The following is a 16,219-nucleotide window of genomic DNA, read 5'->3' on the forward strand; positions in this document are numbered from 1 at the left end:
CCTGCTGTGTTCATCCAGCACTACACCTTGTTATCTCAGATTCTGCAGCATCGGCAGTTCCTATTATCTCTGCCACGATTCTGTGGAGCTGAGTTTATAATCAAGGTGGACAGTGCGAGGAGGAAGGAACCACTGGAGGGGGCAGTATATTGATTCGGATACAGCACACTTATGTTTCTGCACTTGTAATCCAAGGGATGCGACCTTAGCTTCCACTGTTGCTAGTTGAGATTTAATAAATAAGATCATCTGTGATACCAGGAAAGATATGACCACAAACTGCTGGGGTTTTGTCACAAAATCCTACAAACACAGTAATGGCCTTTAGGGTGAGTGGTGGAAGTTGTTATATTTATTAATCTGACTCCTGACTCTCGCAGCAGGCTGACTCATCAGAGCAACACCATCCCCCTCTCTGATGAAGGGTCTAGGCCCGAAACGTCAGCTTTTGTGCTCCTGAGATGCTGCTGGGCCTGCTGTGTTCATCCAGCCTCACATTTTATTATCTTGGATTCTCCAACATCTGCAGTTCCCATTATCTCACATTCCAGAGATAACATCTTTTTCTTATTTCGAGTTTTGTTGTCTTGTTGCCATCCAAATAGAAACTTGCTTGTGTGGAAAGGAAATGAAGCAAATTGTAGCAAAGTTACCTCAATGCAATCGATGACTCTCAACTTGAATAACTGTATCGATCATACCTTCTGTGTTCTTTTTCAGGATTCTGACTCTCCTAGACACTCCACAGCATCCAACAGTTCCAACCTGAGCAGCCCACCCAGCCCTATCTCGCCCCACAAGCCACAGTCACTCTTGCTGGAAAACACAGAGCACGTCAACTGGGAAACATGAGATTGCTCGGTTCTGGAACATAATTCTAACAAATCAGCCCTTACTTCTCTCTTGCTGCACCCAGTGCTACTCTGCTGTCCAATTTGTACCGGGCTATTGCTGCAGATCCGTCAAAAAGACACAAGAAGTTTATGGATTTAGGAGCAAGGCCTAATCTCGTAAATCACACACACATATACACATATCCATATAGACAGATCACGCAGGAGCTTTTGCCTGCTGACCACTTTGTTTTTTCTCTCTCTCTCTCTCTCTCATGAAAAGAGGAAAAGCAGCTCTCTTTCCTCACACAGCAACATTAGCTGCTGTTTTAGCGTCCTTGTGGGCTTAGCTTCCTCTGATTTTTAAGAAATGGGATTGTGGATGTAAGTTGTATAACTAACGTTTAAGGTGTTGTTTCTCCTTGCAGTTTTGTAGCCAGGTTCTCTCTCAAAGAATAGACAGGACTGGGGGAAGGTGGGGTGTGGATGGTGGAATGCAACCTTGATTTTCTATCATTGCTTCAATCTGTCCCAACAAAGTGCCAGCAGGCATTTCTTTCTCTGTAGTAGTATGATCAGGCTTCTTTTAATTATTATTTTGTTTTGCAATAATATGTGTACATCTGCAAACAAATCACCAAACCTTATTTTGCTAAAAGAAAAACACACAAAAAAGTTCTTTTGTGATATAGAATATATATAAAGTATATAAATATATATATATAAAGTTGTGTATAGTTTTACTTGTTGAAATGGCGACTGAAGGAAAGATTACTTTGTGTGTGGTGTCACAGTCCCTGCTGGTAGATTCTTTATATATAGTTCTTCAATGTAGTACCCAAAATGCAGCTGAAATTTAACGTTTAAAAAACTGAAGATGTGGAGGCTGAAATGAAAAGCAATAGGCACTGTACTTCAGTAAATAAAGTACAAATTGTAGATGGATATTGATTTATGTTGCATGTTGCAAAATTAAAAACGACTGTGCACTAGTTTAAGGCTCTGCTGAGTTCAGGGGAGATCTGTTGATCCAGTTTGAATAAAGAATGTCCCTTTTTGTAGTCATTCGAAGGCAGTATTTGATTAAACCCCCAGATATTAGAGCAACATTATATATTTTTTTGTACACTACGCACAGCTGACTAGTTGGGGAAGGTGGAATTAACAACCATATCGGCTCCTTGTGTCTGCTTTGCCACATCCCTCCCCAGAGATATATGTATTGTTAGGCTGAAAAGAAACCCTGGAGTCAGACAGCCTGGAACACTGAATGCTTTGATGGTCAGTTTGCTGTTTTGTAAGTAAACATTTCCTTTGTACATTCCTCGAGCCCATCAGTTCCCGCTTTTGTCAACTTCTCCCTATGTTACTTTCTGCGCCAAAAGAGGGGAAGAGACGTAAAATTTATTGAGGAAGCTTGAGTATGTTAAAGAATGTTTAATGCACAGCCAAGAGCGTAGACAGGTTTGACAGACAGTAAACATTTAGATGCTGGTCAGAGTTGCTGGGCAGCAGGCGCGGGAGCAACATTTATGATATTGAGGGAAGGGGAAAAAAACTAAGGGGAAAGAAAACTCCCTGCATGAGATGACTGGGTATAAACAAGGGAATCTGACTGCTGACTCACTCCCACACTGTTACTGAAGCTCAGAGTCAATTGTGTAAAATAAAAGGTGCTTTTGTTTTTAAATGAATGGTGTGAAATTTGAGATGAATTTAACATATGATTTTAAAATTGCAAAAAAAAAGTTCTTCCCTAATATGTTTAAACTGTGTGGAACTTTTGTTTCTATGGCAGAAAGGTGTTTAAATCAAACTAAGGTGGGAAAGGTGGTGGTCTTCCTGCTCAAGTTACCACATGTAGATACAACGAAGGCAACATGACAGTTGTCAAACTCTGACTGAATTGTAGACACCGTTTTGCAGAGAATTGTGATCAAGGGGAGGAAAGGAGGCATTTACTAGTTGTTGGTGTTCCATGGGGGCTGACCTGCCTTTCACTATAGCAATTTCATATCATTTATTTTCCAGAGTTTTTAAGGTTTCTCCCGCACCACCCTTTTGTAAGATTATTGTACAGTTTTGCATGTCTTAGATGTAATCAGTTTTTTTTTAAATCTTTTGGATTAGGTTAAAGGCTGACTTCACTAAATTAATTGCTTGGCTTTATCACTCCTTTTTGCCCTTAATGTTTTTAGGGTTAATTTGTAAGAGGAACTATTGCTGATTGTAGATTCTTTTGCACAAGAATATTTAAGGTGGGCAGTCTGACTATTAAAGACCTGCCACCATTATTTTATGTTGGTGACACACACTAAATATTAACCAAGACTTTGATGTATTTCAATAAAACAGGGAACTGTTCCAAATGTGGCTGTTTTTGGATTGTTATTACTTTCAGGGTAAGCTGTGAAAAAAAAAAGCAGAGTCCGAGTCAAGCATCTCAGTGCCCTTGTTCCTTTGGGTTGGACTGAGAGAGCAGAAATTTTGGTTTTAATAAAGTAACTGAAAATTCAGATCAGTTTGATATGACTTCAAAGTGTCTCTCATTGCAATGCCTCTCTTGAAGGTACTGAATCCTGTTATCACCTCATTACTTCCGTAGGAGCTGAGCTGTGAGGTTTACAACAAAGACGTGTTGTCTGCACGAGGGGGTGGGAGATTGTGTGTTTATGTTCTCCCTGGAGATGTATTCCTGTGTGCAGACCAGACTGTACACGCAGTCACAATGAATCAAGTAAGCCAGAAAACAGCTGACTGTGATCATTAATATGGAGGTGTCGGACTGAGGTGAGTAAGGTCAGAAATCATACGACACCACGGGTTTATCTGAAAGCACATGCTTTCGGAGCGAAGCTCCTTCATCATCCGACCAGATAACAAAGGAGCTATGCTTCAAAAGCTTGGGTTTTCAGATAAACCTGTTGGACTATAACTTGGTGTGGTGTGATTTCTGACCTGTGGTCATTTGATGATAGAATCTGGTGCAGACAGTGATAGCTTGACCTGACGATTCTTTATAGTGTTTCAGTTCTCAGTCTTGGTTTTGGCCTCACTTTGCAGATAGCACGTGAGTTATAAACATCTCTCTGCTAATGTAAGAATAGATATAATTTGTAAAAGAACTTGAACACCTTTCACAGGACTCTCCGAAACACTTGAAGCACAGGGCATTGGTGGCTAATTGCAAACAGCAAGCTTCCATAAACAGCAAATGTGACTAAAAACATAGAACAGCACAGGAGCAACCCCTTCAGCCCACCATTTCCAATGTGCCATTCTAAACTAATCCCATCTTGCAGTACATTGTCTATATGTTTCAATTCCCCACCTGTTCATGTGTCTACATATTATTTGATCAGTTGGGGACTAAATACTGTTAGATGAGATGAATAAGATAAGTTATGAGGTGATATTAAACTTGGTAACTAGTGCAGATAAGAGGTGGAAAGACTGACCAGGATGAAGATAGTGTGTCAAAAAATCGGAGGTCTCATGTAGCAGAGCAGCAGTTGGTGGCTGTCAATATATTACAGGGGACTTCTGAAGTTATGGAACAGTGACTGTAGAGGAGAGACAAATGCAGAAAAGTCATTGAGTGTTGAGCTAAACATGAAATGGGAATTGCTCAAATTGTGGCAATTTTATATCTGGCTCAGGGCTGAGGAGAACAGAGGCTGTTTTCTATGGTGTTTGTGGAGTCCTGCCCTGGAATCAGTTTGGAGTATTCTAAACAAGTTCAAACATGCAGCACAAGGCTGCCTTCAGGTGAGTGTTTAAAAACCATTATTAAAAATAGACTGACAGCATGCATTTACTGGGTAAGAAAGTGAATAAACCTTCAATTTAAGCAAATCTGCAATTTTAAAATTCCATACGTGAGTTTTGGGTGAGGCTCATGTTCAAAGAATGCATTAAAAGAGCAGCCTAATGAAGAACTGGCTGAAACTGGATCCTCGAACTGATTCAGCTCGGTCCTTTCTGTTCTGCGCGTATATAAGTAGCTTAGTACGATTTAGCTCTTGAGAGTGCAACTTACATTAGATTGCGTGGAATTATGCATCTCAAGCAGTTCGGTGGAGAGAGGTGCTCGGTTGCTTTTGCATAAACAAAGCAGTTGATTGGTGAGTATTTCTAATCTTTAAATTTAAGGTCTTTAGGTTTCTAGTTTTTATCTCATTTTTAGTTTGTAGTGTGTAAAAAAAGAGGAAATTCTATAGAGAGATTCTTCAATTTTGCAAAAAAATTGTGTACTAGAGTTTTTTTTTAAATTCATACATGGGATAAGGGTGTCACTGGCTAGGCCAGGATGTATTTCCCATCCCTGATTGCCCAGAGGGCAGTTAAGAGTCAACCACATTGCTCTGGGTCTGGAGTCACTCATAGGCCAGACCAGCTAAGTGAATTAGTTCATAAATAAAATAAGACCAAGGTGGCAGGTTAGGTGATGTGTTGCAGCTGCAACATGTGGAAGCTGCCGGACACCACAGTGAACACATCTTTACCAAATGTCTTCAGCTTGGAGCAACTTCAGATCTGAATTGAGAGGCTGGAGTCTTAAGCTGCAGACATTATACTGTATCAGGGAAGGGGTAAATAACCTAGACATTTTGATCACAGACCATTTGACCATCTCCTACAGCAAAGATAGGTAGGCGATAGCTTAGTGGTATTATCACTAGACTGTTAATCCAGAAACCCAGCTGATGGTCCGGGAACCCGGGTTCAAGTCCCACCACAGCAGATGCTGGAATTGGAATTCAAAAAAATGATTCTGGAATTAAGAATCTACTGATCATCATGAAATAATTGCCAATTGTTGGAAAAACCCATCTGGGCCACTAATGTCCTTCAGGGGAGGAAATCCGCCACCCTCACTTGATCTGGCCTCTGAAATGGCAGATGTATCAATCGCTACAACGACTGAAAGAAATGAAACCGGACAGATCGCCTGGCATCAACCTAGGCACCGGAAAAGACAATGGCAGAAACAGCCCTGTCGACCCTGCAAAGTTCCCCTCACTACCATCTGGGGGTTAGAGCCAAAATTGGGAGAGCTGTCTCACAGACTAGTCAAGCAACAGCCTGACACAGCCATACTCTCAGAATCATACCTCCCAGACACCACCATCACCACATGTCCTGTCCCAGACAACAAGGTGGCACAGTGGTGTACACTCGGGACGGTGCTCCTCTAGGAGTCCTCAACATTGACTCCAAATTTTATGAAGTTTCATGGCTTCAAGTTAAACAGGGGAAGGAAACCTCCTGCCAATTACCATATACCATCCTCAGCTGATGAATCAGTACAATTCAATGTTGAACAACACTTAGAGGAAGCAAAGGATGGCAAGGGCACAGAATGCACTCTGGGTGGGGGATTTCAATGTCCACCACAAAGAGTGGCTCGGCAGCAGAACTACTGATCGAGCTGGTCGGACCCTAAAAGAAAAGCTCCTAGACTGGGTCTGTGGCAGGTGGTGAAGAAACCAACAAGAGGGGAAAAACATACGTGACCTCGTCCTTACTAATCTGCCAGCTGACAGTATCAGTAAGAGTAACTACTGCATAGTCCTTGTGGAGACAAAGTCCTGCCTTCACAGTGAGAACAACCTCCATCGTGTGTGTGGCACTATCACCGTGCTAAATGGGACAGACTTCACACAGATCTAGCAACTGAAGACTGGGCATTCATAGAACATAGAAAAGTACAGCACAGTACAGGCCCTTCGGCCCACGATGTCGTGCCGTGGAATAATCCTAATCCAAAAATAAAATAACCTAACCTACAATCCCCTCAATTCACCGCTGTCCATGTGCATGTCCAGCAGTCGCTTAAATGTCACTAATGACTCCACTTCCACGACTACCACTGGTAAACTATTCCACGCACTCACAACTCTCTGGGTGAAGAACCTCCCTCTGACGTTTCCTCTATACCTTCCTCCTAACGCCTTAAAACTATGACCCCTCGTGGCAGTCAATCCTGCCCTGGGGGTAAGTCTCTGGTTATCGACTCTATCCATGCCTCTCATTCATGAGGCACTATGGGCCATCAACAGCAGCAGAATTGTATTCCAGCTCAAACTGTAACCTCATGCCCGACATATCCCCCACTGAACCACTACCATCAAGCCAGGGATCAACCCTGGTTCAACGGACAGTGCAGGAGGACATGCCAGGAGTAGCACCAGGCAGACCTGAAAATGAGGTGTCAACCTGGTGAAGCCACTGAACAGGACTACCTGCACGCCAAACAGCGAAAGCAGCAAGTGATAGACAGAGCTAAGTGATCCCACAACCAACGGATCAGATCTAAGTTCTGCAGTGCTGTCAGATCCAGTCGTGAATGGTGGCGGATAATTAAATAACTCACTGGAGAAGGAGGCTCCACAAGTATGCCCATCCTCAATGATGGAGGAACCCACCACACCAGTGCAAAAGATAAGGATGAAGCTTTCGCAGCAGTCTTCAGCCAGAAATGTAGAGTGAATGATCTATCTCATTTGTTCAGTGTTTCCCAGCATTACGGATACCGGTCTTTAGCCAATTTGATTCACTCCACATGATATCAAGAAACGGTTGGAGACACTGGATACTGCAAAGGCTACGGGCCCTGACAACATTCCGGCAATAGGGCTGAAGACTTGTGCTCCAGAACTTGCTGCTCCCCTAGACAAGCTGTTCCAGTACAGTTACAACTCTGGTATCTACCCAATGTGGAAAATTGCCCAAGTATGTCCTGTACACAAAAAGCATGACAAATCCAACCCGGCCAACTACCGCCCCATCATTCTCCTCTCGATCATCAGTAAAGTGATGGAAGGTGTCACTAACAGCACTATCACACAGCACCTGCTGAGAAATAACCTGCTCAGTGACGCCCAGTTTGGGCTCTGCCAGGGCCACTCAGCTCCTTAGCTCATTACAGTAGCTGGTGGTAGAGCCCACTAGGGAACAAGCAATTCTGGATTTGGCGATGTATAATGAGGCAGACTTGATTAGGGAGGTGAAGGTGAAGGTGAAGGAACTCCTACGGGGCAGTGATGATAATGATAGAATTCATACTGCAGGTGGAGAAGGTGAAACAGGAATCTGATGTAACGGTATTATAATTGAGTAAAGGTAACTACAAAGACATGAGGGAGGAGCTGGCCAGAGCTGAATGGAAGGGAAGACAGTGGAGTAGCAAAAGCAGGAGTTTCTGCAAGTAATTCAGGAGACACAGCAGAAATTTGTCCCAAGGAGGAAACAACATACCAGGGGGAAGATGATGCAACTGTAGCTGAGAAGGGGTGTCATGGACAGCATAAAAGTAAAGGGTATGGAAGGTCTGTGTTATAAAGAAAGTCTGGATAGGCTGGGACTTTTTCCACTGGAGCGTAGGAAGTTAAGTGGAGACCTGATATAAGTTTATAAAATAATGAGGGATACAGATAGAGTTAATAGTACTTGTCTTTTCTCTAGGATGGGGATTTCAAGACTAAGGGACCCATCTTTAAGGCGATATTTTAAAAAGACATGAGCAGCAAATTTTCTTCACACAGAGGGTAGTTTGTGTGTAGAAGAACTTGCTGAGGAAGTTGTGGACGTGGGTACAGTTATATTGTTTAAAAAAAATTTGGATAAGTACATGAATAGGAAAGGTTTGAAGGGATATGGATCGGGAGCAGGCTGGTGGGATTAAAGCAAACCTGGCTATGGTATATTTAGTGATAATGGGAACTGCAGATGCTGGAGAATCCAAGATAATAAAATGTGAGGCTGGATGAACACAGCAGGCCAAGCAGCATCTCAGGAGCACAAAAGCTGACGTTTCGGGCCTAGACCCTTCATCAGAGAGGGGGATGGGGTGAGGGTTCTGGAATAAATAGGGAGAGAGGGGGAGGCGGACCGAAGATGGAGAGAAAAGAAGATAGGTGGAGAGGAGAGTATAGGTGGGGAGGTAGGGAGGGGATAGGTCAGTCCAGGGAAGATGGATAAGTCAAGGAGGTGGGATGAGGTTGGTAGGTAGGAGATGGAGGTGCGGCTTGGGGTGAGAGGAAGAACAGGTTAGGGAGGCAGAGACAGGTTGGACTGGTTTTGGGATGCAGTGGGCGGAGGGGACGAACTGGGCTGGTTTTGGGATGCAGTGGGGGAAGGGGAGATTTTGAAGCTGGTGAAGTCCACATTGATACCATTGGGCTGCAGGGTTCTCAAGCGGAATATGAGTTGCTGTTCCTGCAGCCTTCGGGTGGCATCATTGTGGCACTGCAGGAGGCCCATGATGGACATATCATCTAAAGAATGGGAGGGGGAGTGGAAATGGTTTGCGACTGGGAGGTGCAGTTGTTTATTGCGAACCGAGTGGAGGCGTTCTGCAAAGTGGTCCCCAAGCCTCCGCTTGGTTTCCCCAATGTAGAGGAAGCCACACCGGGTACAGTGGATGCAGTATACCACATTGGCAGATGTGCAGGTGAACCTCTGCTTAATGTGGAAAGTTATCTTGGGGCCTGGGATAGGGGTGAGGGAGGAGGTGTGGGGGCAAGTATAGCATTTCCTGCGGTTGCAGGGGAAGGTGCTGGGTGTGGTGGGGTTGGAGGGCAGTGTGGAGTAAACAAGGGAGTCACGGAGAGAGTGGTCTCTCCGGAAAGCAGACAGGGGTGGGGATGGAAAAATGTCTTGGGTGGTGGGGTCGGATTGTAGATGGCAGAAGTGTCGGAGGATGATGCGTTGTATCTGGAGGTTGGTTGGGTGGTGTGTGAGAACGAGGGGAATCCTCTTTGGGCGGTTGTGGTGGGGGCGGGGTGTGAGGGATGTGTTGCGGGAGACGCGGTCAAGGGCGTTCTCGACCACTGTGGGGCTGCAGGAACAGCAACTCATATTCCGCTTGGGAACCCTGCAGCCCAATGGTATCAATGTGGACTTCACCAGCTTCAAAATCTCCCCTTCCCCCACCGCATCCCAAAACCAGCCCAGCTCTTCCCCTCCCCCCACTGCATCCCAAAACCAGTCCAACCTGTCTCTGCCTCCCTAACCTGTTCTTCCTCTCACCCATCCCTTCCTCCCACCCCAAGCCGCACTTCCGTCTCCTACCTACCAAACTCATCCCACCTCCTTGACCTGTCCGTCTTCCCTGGACTGACCTATCCCCTCCCTACCTATACTCTCCTCTCCACCTATCTTCTCTCCATCTTCGGTCCGCCTCCCCCTCTCTCCCTATTTATTCCAGAACCCTCACCCCCATCCCCCTCTCTGATGAAGGGTCTAGGCCCGAAACGTCAGCTTTTATGCTCCTGAGCCTGCTGTGTTGATCCAGCCTCACATTTTATGGTATATTTAGTTCAGGATTATGTTCAGCGTGGACTGGTTGGACCACAAAGGGTCTGTTTCCATGCCTTATGACTGTAGCTTTCCACTATTCTTCACCATATTGTATCCTTTTTTATAGAGTCAAAGGATTGGAAAGCCTTTATAAACCAACAGGAGATAACTAAAAAAAGAGTATTAAGTGGGGAGGTGAAGATGAAATGACGGTGAGCTAGCAAGTAATATAAGAAGAAAATTGGAAGTTATTTTTAGATATTGTAAAGGTGAGAGAGAGGCAAGAGTGCTGAAAAATGAGGCTGGAGTAGTAGTAATGAGAAACAAAGAAATGGTGGAGGACCTGAATAGGAACTTTGCAGCAGTTTTCACACTGCAAGAGACCAGCAGCATACCAAAACATCAGGAAATTCAGGGGGAAGAATTACACATACTGGCCATCACTGAGAAGGTGCTGGGGGAAGCTGCAAGGTGTGAAGGTGGATAAATATCCCGAACCACATGGATTACAGCCCAGATGTCTGAAGGAAATAGCTGAAGATTGTGGAGACATTGGTGGTGACTTTTCAGGACTGACTGGAGTCAGAAGGAACCTATAAGCTGGATAGCCTGACCTTGGACAGGCTAGGAACACGGGCAAACAGGTGGTAGATGGAATACACTATGGGAAAATGTGAAGTTATGCACTTTGATAGTAGGAATAGAGAAGTAAACCATCTTGTAAATGGTGAAAGGGTTCAGAAGTATGAAGCACAAAGGGACTTGCGAGTCCTAGTTCAGGATTCTGTTAAGGTTAGTTAGGAAGGAAAATACAATGTTAGCATTCATTTCAAGAGGGCTGGAATATAAGAGTGGAGATGTACTGCTGAGGCTGTACAACGCTCTGGTCAGACTGTATTTGGAATTTGAGGTAATTTTGGGCCCGGTAACTAAGGGAGGACATGCTGATGTTGGAGTGGGTTCAGTCAAGGTACAGAGAATCATCTCAGAGAAGGGCTCAGCATATGAGGATTTGGGTCTATACTTGATGATGACAAAGGGATGATCTTATTGAAATGTACTGAAAACTGAGAGGCCGAGAGGTTTCAACTAGTAGCAGAGACAAGCTCTCTAGGGCATAACCTCAGTGAAGCACCAACTCATTAGAGCTGAGATGAGGAATTTCTTCAGGCAGAGGATGGTGAATCTTTGTAACCCACTGCCCTAGAAGGCAGTGGAGGCCTTCAGGTGTCTCCAAGTCAGAAACAGATAGGTTTGGGCATCAAAGGTGTTGGGGAGAAGGTAGGAGAATGGGGTTGAGAAACGGGACGTTAGATGCCTTCAAGGCAGAGATCGACAAATTATTGATCTCACAAGGAATCAATGGCTACGGAGAGAGTGCAGGGAAGTGGAGTTGAAATGCCCATCAGCCATGATTTAAGTGGTGGAGTGGACTTGATGGGCCGAATGGCCTTACTTCCACTCCTATATCTTATGGTCTAACATATCAACCATGATCAAATGGCAGAGCTGACTCAACGGGATGAATGGCCTAATTATGCTCCTTTTTCAATATGGTCTCAGTTACTTCCACAACTAAGCTCATTTCCTGCTTTCTAAGAGATGGATTATCAGGGCTTAGGAGTTTGCAGATAGCATAAATGATGTAGTTTGGACAGTTCTGGTGTTGAGGGAACCCTTTCTACATGTTACGTATTGTAAACCTCAGGCTGTTAACAATCTAATATAGAATATCAGAAATATTCATCATATACAACACAGACCTAGAGGTCGCTAATCACAAACATGATTTCTTTAATTGAATCAGCATATTAGGTATACAAAAAAATTGATGATTTCTAAAGTAATTCAACGGTTCCTCATTTCCTCACTAATCACTTCAGTATATATGATACAAATGCAATTAATTAATACAGGTAAATGTCCCCTGCTAAGGAGCAATGGAAACTTCCCTCAAACATAATTCCTCTTTTGCTGTTAAAGAACACACACTTGCTTGTTTAGTGCAATCCTGTGTTCAGTGGAACGTTCATTTCCTGTTTTGAAAAAAAATTGTCTCTGCAATTCCCTTTAAGAAAAGGAAACACAGTAAGGTGTTTTGCTCAGGAGCTTCTTCCACTCCCTGTCGCTCTTCACCTCCAACCCGACCCTAATCCTGCTACAGGCAGGCAGGCCGTTCTGTTTTAAGGGGGGGTGCCTCCTTGCTTGGCCTTCCTACTCCAGTACTTCTGGTAGGCATCCTCAAACAAATGCTTGCAGGTAATCTTTGCGTTGAGTTTGCTGCAGATAAGGAAGGAACCGGCCATCTTGCGGTGGAGAGAGTAGGTCTCCTCAGGAGGAGGAACTAGTCTATGCTGCAGCATGATGGGGATCAGACTGTGGATCCGTTTGGTGGTATTCTGATGTCCAAAGTCAAAAGGCTCTGTTGATGAAAAAGCTTCACCAAGGATCATCACTGCATTCACATGGGCATCTTGCATAACCTCAAATAAAAAAAATGAATAAATTTTTAAACAGATCTTTTGTAGCCTTAATCCTAACAATCTGATTAATTGCACATAAAAGTCTTCAACGGTGCAGCTGTCATTTTAATGACTATTTTGAATCACAGAATCTGTGCATCACATTAGGCAGCCATTTGGCCTGTCACATCTATTGCTGGCTCTCTGAAGAAGCATTTCATCTCTTGTCACTGCCTCCTCCCCACAGTTTTACATATTCTTCCTTCTCAGATGATAACCCAGTTTCCCTTTGAAATGGCCAGATTAAACCCGTCCCATACCACTGTCAGGCAGCACATGACCAGATCCTAACTCACTGCATGTAAACATTTATCTTCCTGACTCCATTGCTTCCTTTACTGGTCACTTTAAATCTGAGCTCTAACCTTTTGAACTGCTGGAAAAGCTCAGCAGGTCTGGCAGCATCTGTGAAAGAAGAAACAGTTAACGTTTCGGGTCCAGTGACCTTCAGGACAGCAGAGAACCCAAAACGTTAACTCCGTTTTCTCCTCCACAGATGCTGCCAGACCTGCTGAGCTTTTCCAGCAATTTTGTTTTTGTTCCTGATTTACAGCATCCGCAGTTCTTTCATATTTTATTTACTGGGAATGAAGGGCTTGTCTTGAGGAGTGGTTGAGGACACTAGGTCTGTACGCAGTGGAGTTTAGCAGGATGAGGGGTGATCTGATTGGAACTTGCAGAATACTGAGAGGCCTGGATAGAGTGAATGTGGAGTTGTTTCCAGTAGTAGGAGAGACTAGGTTCTAAGGGCACAGCCTCAGAGTGAAGGGACAACCCTTTAGAACTGAAATAAAGAGGAATTTCTCCAGCCAGAGGGTGGTGACTCTATGAAGCTCATTCCTGCAGAAGGCTGTAGAGGTTAAGTCATTGAGAGTGTATTTAAAACAGACAGATAAGTTCTTGATTAGTAAGGGAAATCAAAGGTAGTTGGGAGAAGGCAGGAGAATGGCTTTGAGAAATGGGTCTGCCATTTTTGAATGGCCTCATTCTGTGCCTATATCTTATGGTCTTTTCCCCACCCCCATCTCCTCTGTCCAGACCACTCACAATTTTAAGTATCTATATAATCTCCACTTTACCTTCTTAAGGAAAACAGTTTAAACTTCTCAGAGTTGGGAGAGGTATGTAGTGAGTGAGACTGACTGGAAAGTCAGTCAACTTCCAAGATATTTGTAGAGATCCGAATGCCAACGAACAGCAGGATAGCTTTCAAACTATTATCTTGCTAATTTAATCCGTCAATCTTTCATGACAGAATAAACATGTTCTCAACAAGACGTATTGAGCTAACTGGTCTGTAATGTACTGAGCTGACATTAACACTCCAGTCTCCAACAGACAGAAAGGAACTTGCAGAGGTTTGAAACGAAACTGGTCTACAAACCTGGCTTATGTCACATCAGAACCTGTCACTGTACCTTCTTTCAGGTTTGGCTGCAACATGTTGTGATTCAAAGCTTTAATTCAGTTCATTTGAAAGCAAGACCAACACCTCATTCCACTCTTCCACTAAACACCCTTTTAGAAGTCCATTCCCCCCCCCCGCCCATGCTCCTTCAGCCTGAACTTGTTGTGCAGTATATGTGGTGTATTTAGTTACCACTAGGTCAGACCACAAGAGTGGAAACTGATGACTCTCCTCCAAAGCACACAGTTGCTGAGACCCGAGTGTTGGATACATTGAACTTAAAATGAAGGGTATCCTAGGGAGTAGTGGCCCATGGCAGCGGATGGAGATAGTAACGTCAATCTCCCCTATTTATTAACAGCAGCCACAATGCACACAAACATCAACAGATAGGCCAGTGCCACATTTAAACCTTTGGGCACTTTATTGAAATATCCACCTACCTTTGTTTCATAGCCAGTAAGAAACTTCATTTCAATCGAATTTTTCAGCACCTGTTCCCTGTCCCCATTTGCTGCAGAACGCACAATCTGTTGGAATAGAATAAAACTGGATTGTACAGACAGAACTAGTGCAATTGTGATTTATACACTGGCTTGGCCACATTGAGCATATTATTTTGCTGATACAGTTAAGGTTGTGGTTACAATCGGTCAGAGGCTAGGAATTCTGCATTAGTGCCTCTCAACTACCAAAAGCCTATCCATAACCCTAAAGCACAGGTTCAGGAGTGAGATGGAATACTTTACAACAATCAAGAAGCCTAACATCATCCAGGACAAAGCAGTTTGCCTGACTAGCACCCTGTCCATCATCATTAAAAAGTCATTCCCTTTACCAGCACTCAGTAATAGCAGTGTACCATCTCTAAGTTCACCATGACAGCTCCTTCCAAGCCTGTGACACTTTCATCTAGAAGCACAAGGACAGTACACACAAAGGAACACCACCATCTACAAGGTTAAAATGGGATGCAATTCTTTATTATAGGATGGCTTGAACATAATAATAAGGATGTTTTCCTTCAGTTGCACAGAGCATTGGAGAGAGTACATCTGAACTGCAGTGCACAGCTCTTGGTCTCCTCCTTTAAGGATGGATGCTACAGGACTGATTAGGAGAATGCTTTTTCTCCCAGGATTGTACAATTTTGGAACTCTGTTATGGTGGTGTCATTAAATAATTTTAAGGCAGAGGTAGATAGATTCTTGCTAAGAGCGGAATCAAGGATCATTAGGGAATGGGAATTCAAAATACAAACACATCAGCCATGATTTTATTGAATGGCAGAGTAGGTTCAAGGAGCCAAATGGCCTACATCTCCTAATTTGTATATTCCTGTGCCCACCCCCCTCCTTAGCTATATACTATCCTGAACTATATCACTGTTCCTTCACTAGAACCAAGTCAAAATTCTGAAACTCCCTTCGTAACAACATTGTGGGTCTACCTATATCACATGGACTGCAGCGGTTCAAGAAGGCAGCTCACCATCACCTTCCCAAGGGCAACTAGGGACAGACTATAAATGCTGGTGCTCTGAAAAGGAACCCAAAACGTTAACTTTGATTGGTTTCCTCAGATGCAGCCAAACCTGCTGATATTTTCCAGCAATTTCTGATTTTGTGGTCGTAAATGCTGGCAAGCTAGTGACACACAAGCCGCACAAATGAACACAAATCACACGCTGGGTACATCAGTGGCTCAGATAGCAGTGACCTGGATACATGATGTTAAATGTTTCTCTAGCAGCTGCGGTAAATGTCGGAGTCTTATTTCTATGAATGGTAAAAGGCTTTAGTTAAGAGTACTTTAGAATCTCTTACTTCAATGTAAGTGTCAGTGAAGTCTTCATCAAACCATCTTGTAGCTCCAAAGTCCAGTAAGGCCACCTGGAAGTGAGAGACAAATCATTTCCAGAATACTTTTGCAATGTTTCAAGGACATGACCGACTGCCAGCAATAAAAATCTTCTCCATGCACCTTACCCAGTTCCGCAGTCTCTCCTCCACCTCCCACTGTAAACCCCAGGCCCTAACCAGCTTCTCCATCTCCTCCAGGCATCTCCCATCCACACTGCCCTGCAGAGTGCGGGGTCTTCACATCTGTTCAGTCCGTTCCAGTTTGCAACACCCTGCACCAACCTACGAAAA

The 16,219-nt window shown here is 43.9% G+C and overlaps 2 protein-coding genes across 10 annotated transcripts in view; one reads left to right on the forward strand and one right to left on the reverse strand.

Moving 5' to 3' along the window:
- Nucleotides 1-3,360, forward strand: part of LOC125452379 (serine/threonine-protein kinase MRCK alpha-like) — a 565,420-nt gene extending 562,060 nt beyond the window's left edge. For all 7 annotated transcript variants that reach the window (XM_048530672.2, XM_048530676.2, XM_048530674.2 and 4 more), the window contains one exon: nucleotides 721-3,360. In XM_048530672.2, the coding sequence (XP_048386629.1) occupies nucleotides 721-852 (132 nt within the window). In that variant the 3' untranslated portion in view covers nucleotides 853-3,360. The remainder of the gene's footprint in view (nucleotides 1-720) is intronic.
- An 8,546-nt stretch (nucleotides 3,361-11,906) lies between these two features.
- coq8aa (coenzyme Q8A, genome duplicate a) overlaps nucleotides 11,907-16,219 on the reverse strand; it is a 60,694-nt gene continuing 56,381 nt past the window's right edge. For all 3 annotated transcript variants that reach the window (XM_048531491.1, XM_048531492.1, XM_048531490.1), the window contains exons 13-15: nucleotides 15,893-15,958; nucleotides 14,510-14,596; nucleotides 11,907-12,619 (exon numbers count right to left, since the gene is read on the reverse strand). In XM_048531491.1, the coding sequence (XP_048387448.1) occupies nucleotides 12,320-12,619; nucleotides 14,510-14,596; nucleotides 15,893-15,958 (453 nt within the window). In that variant the 3' untranslated portion in view covers nucleotides 11,907-12,319. The remainder of the gene's footprint in view (nucleotides 12,620-14,509; nucleotides 14,597-15,892; nucleotides 15,959-16,219) is intronic.

The sequence above is a fragment of the Stegostoma tigrinum genome, chromosome 4, assembly GCF_030684315.1.
Source record: "Stegostoma tigrinum isolate sSteTig4 chromosome 4, sSteTig4.hap1, whole genome shotgun sequence".
Lineage (NCBI taxonomy): Eukaryota > Metazoa > Chordata > Chondrichthyes > Orectolobiformes > Stegostomatidae > Stegostoma > Stegostoma tigrinum.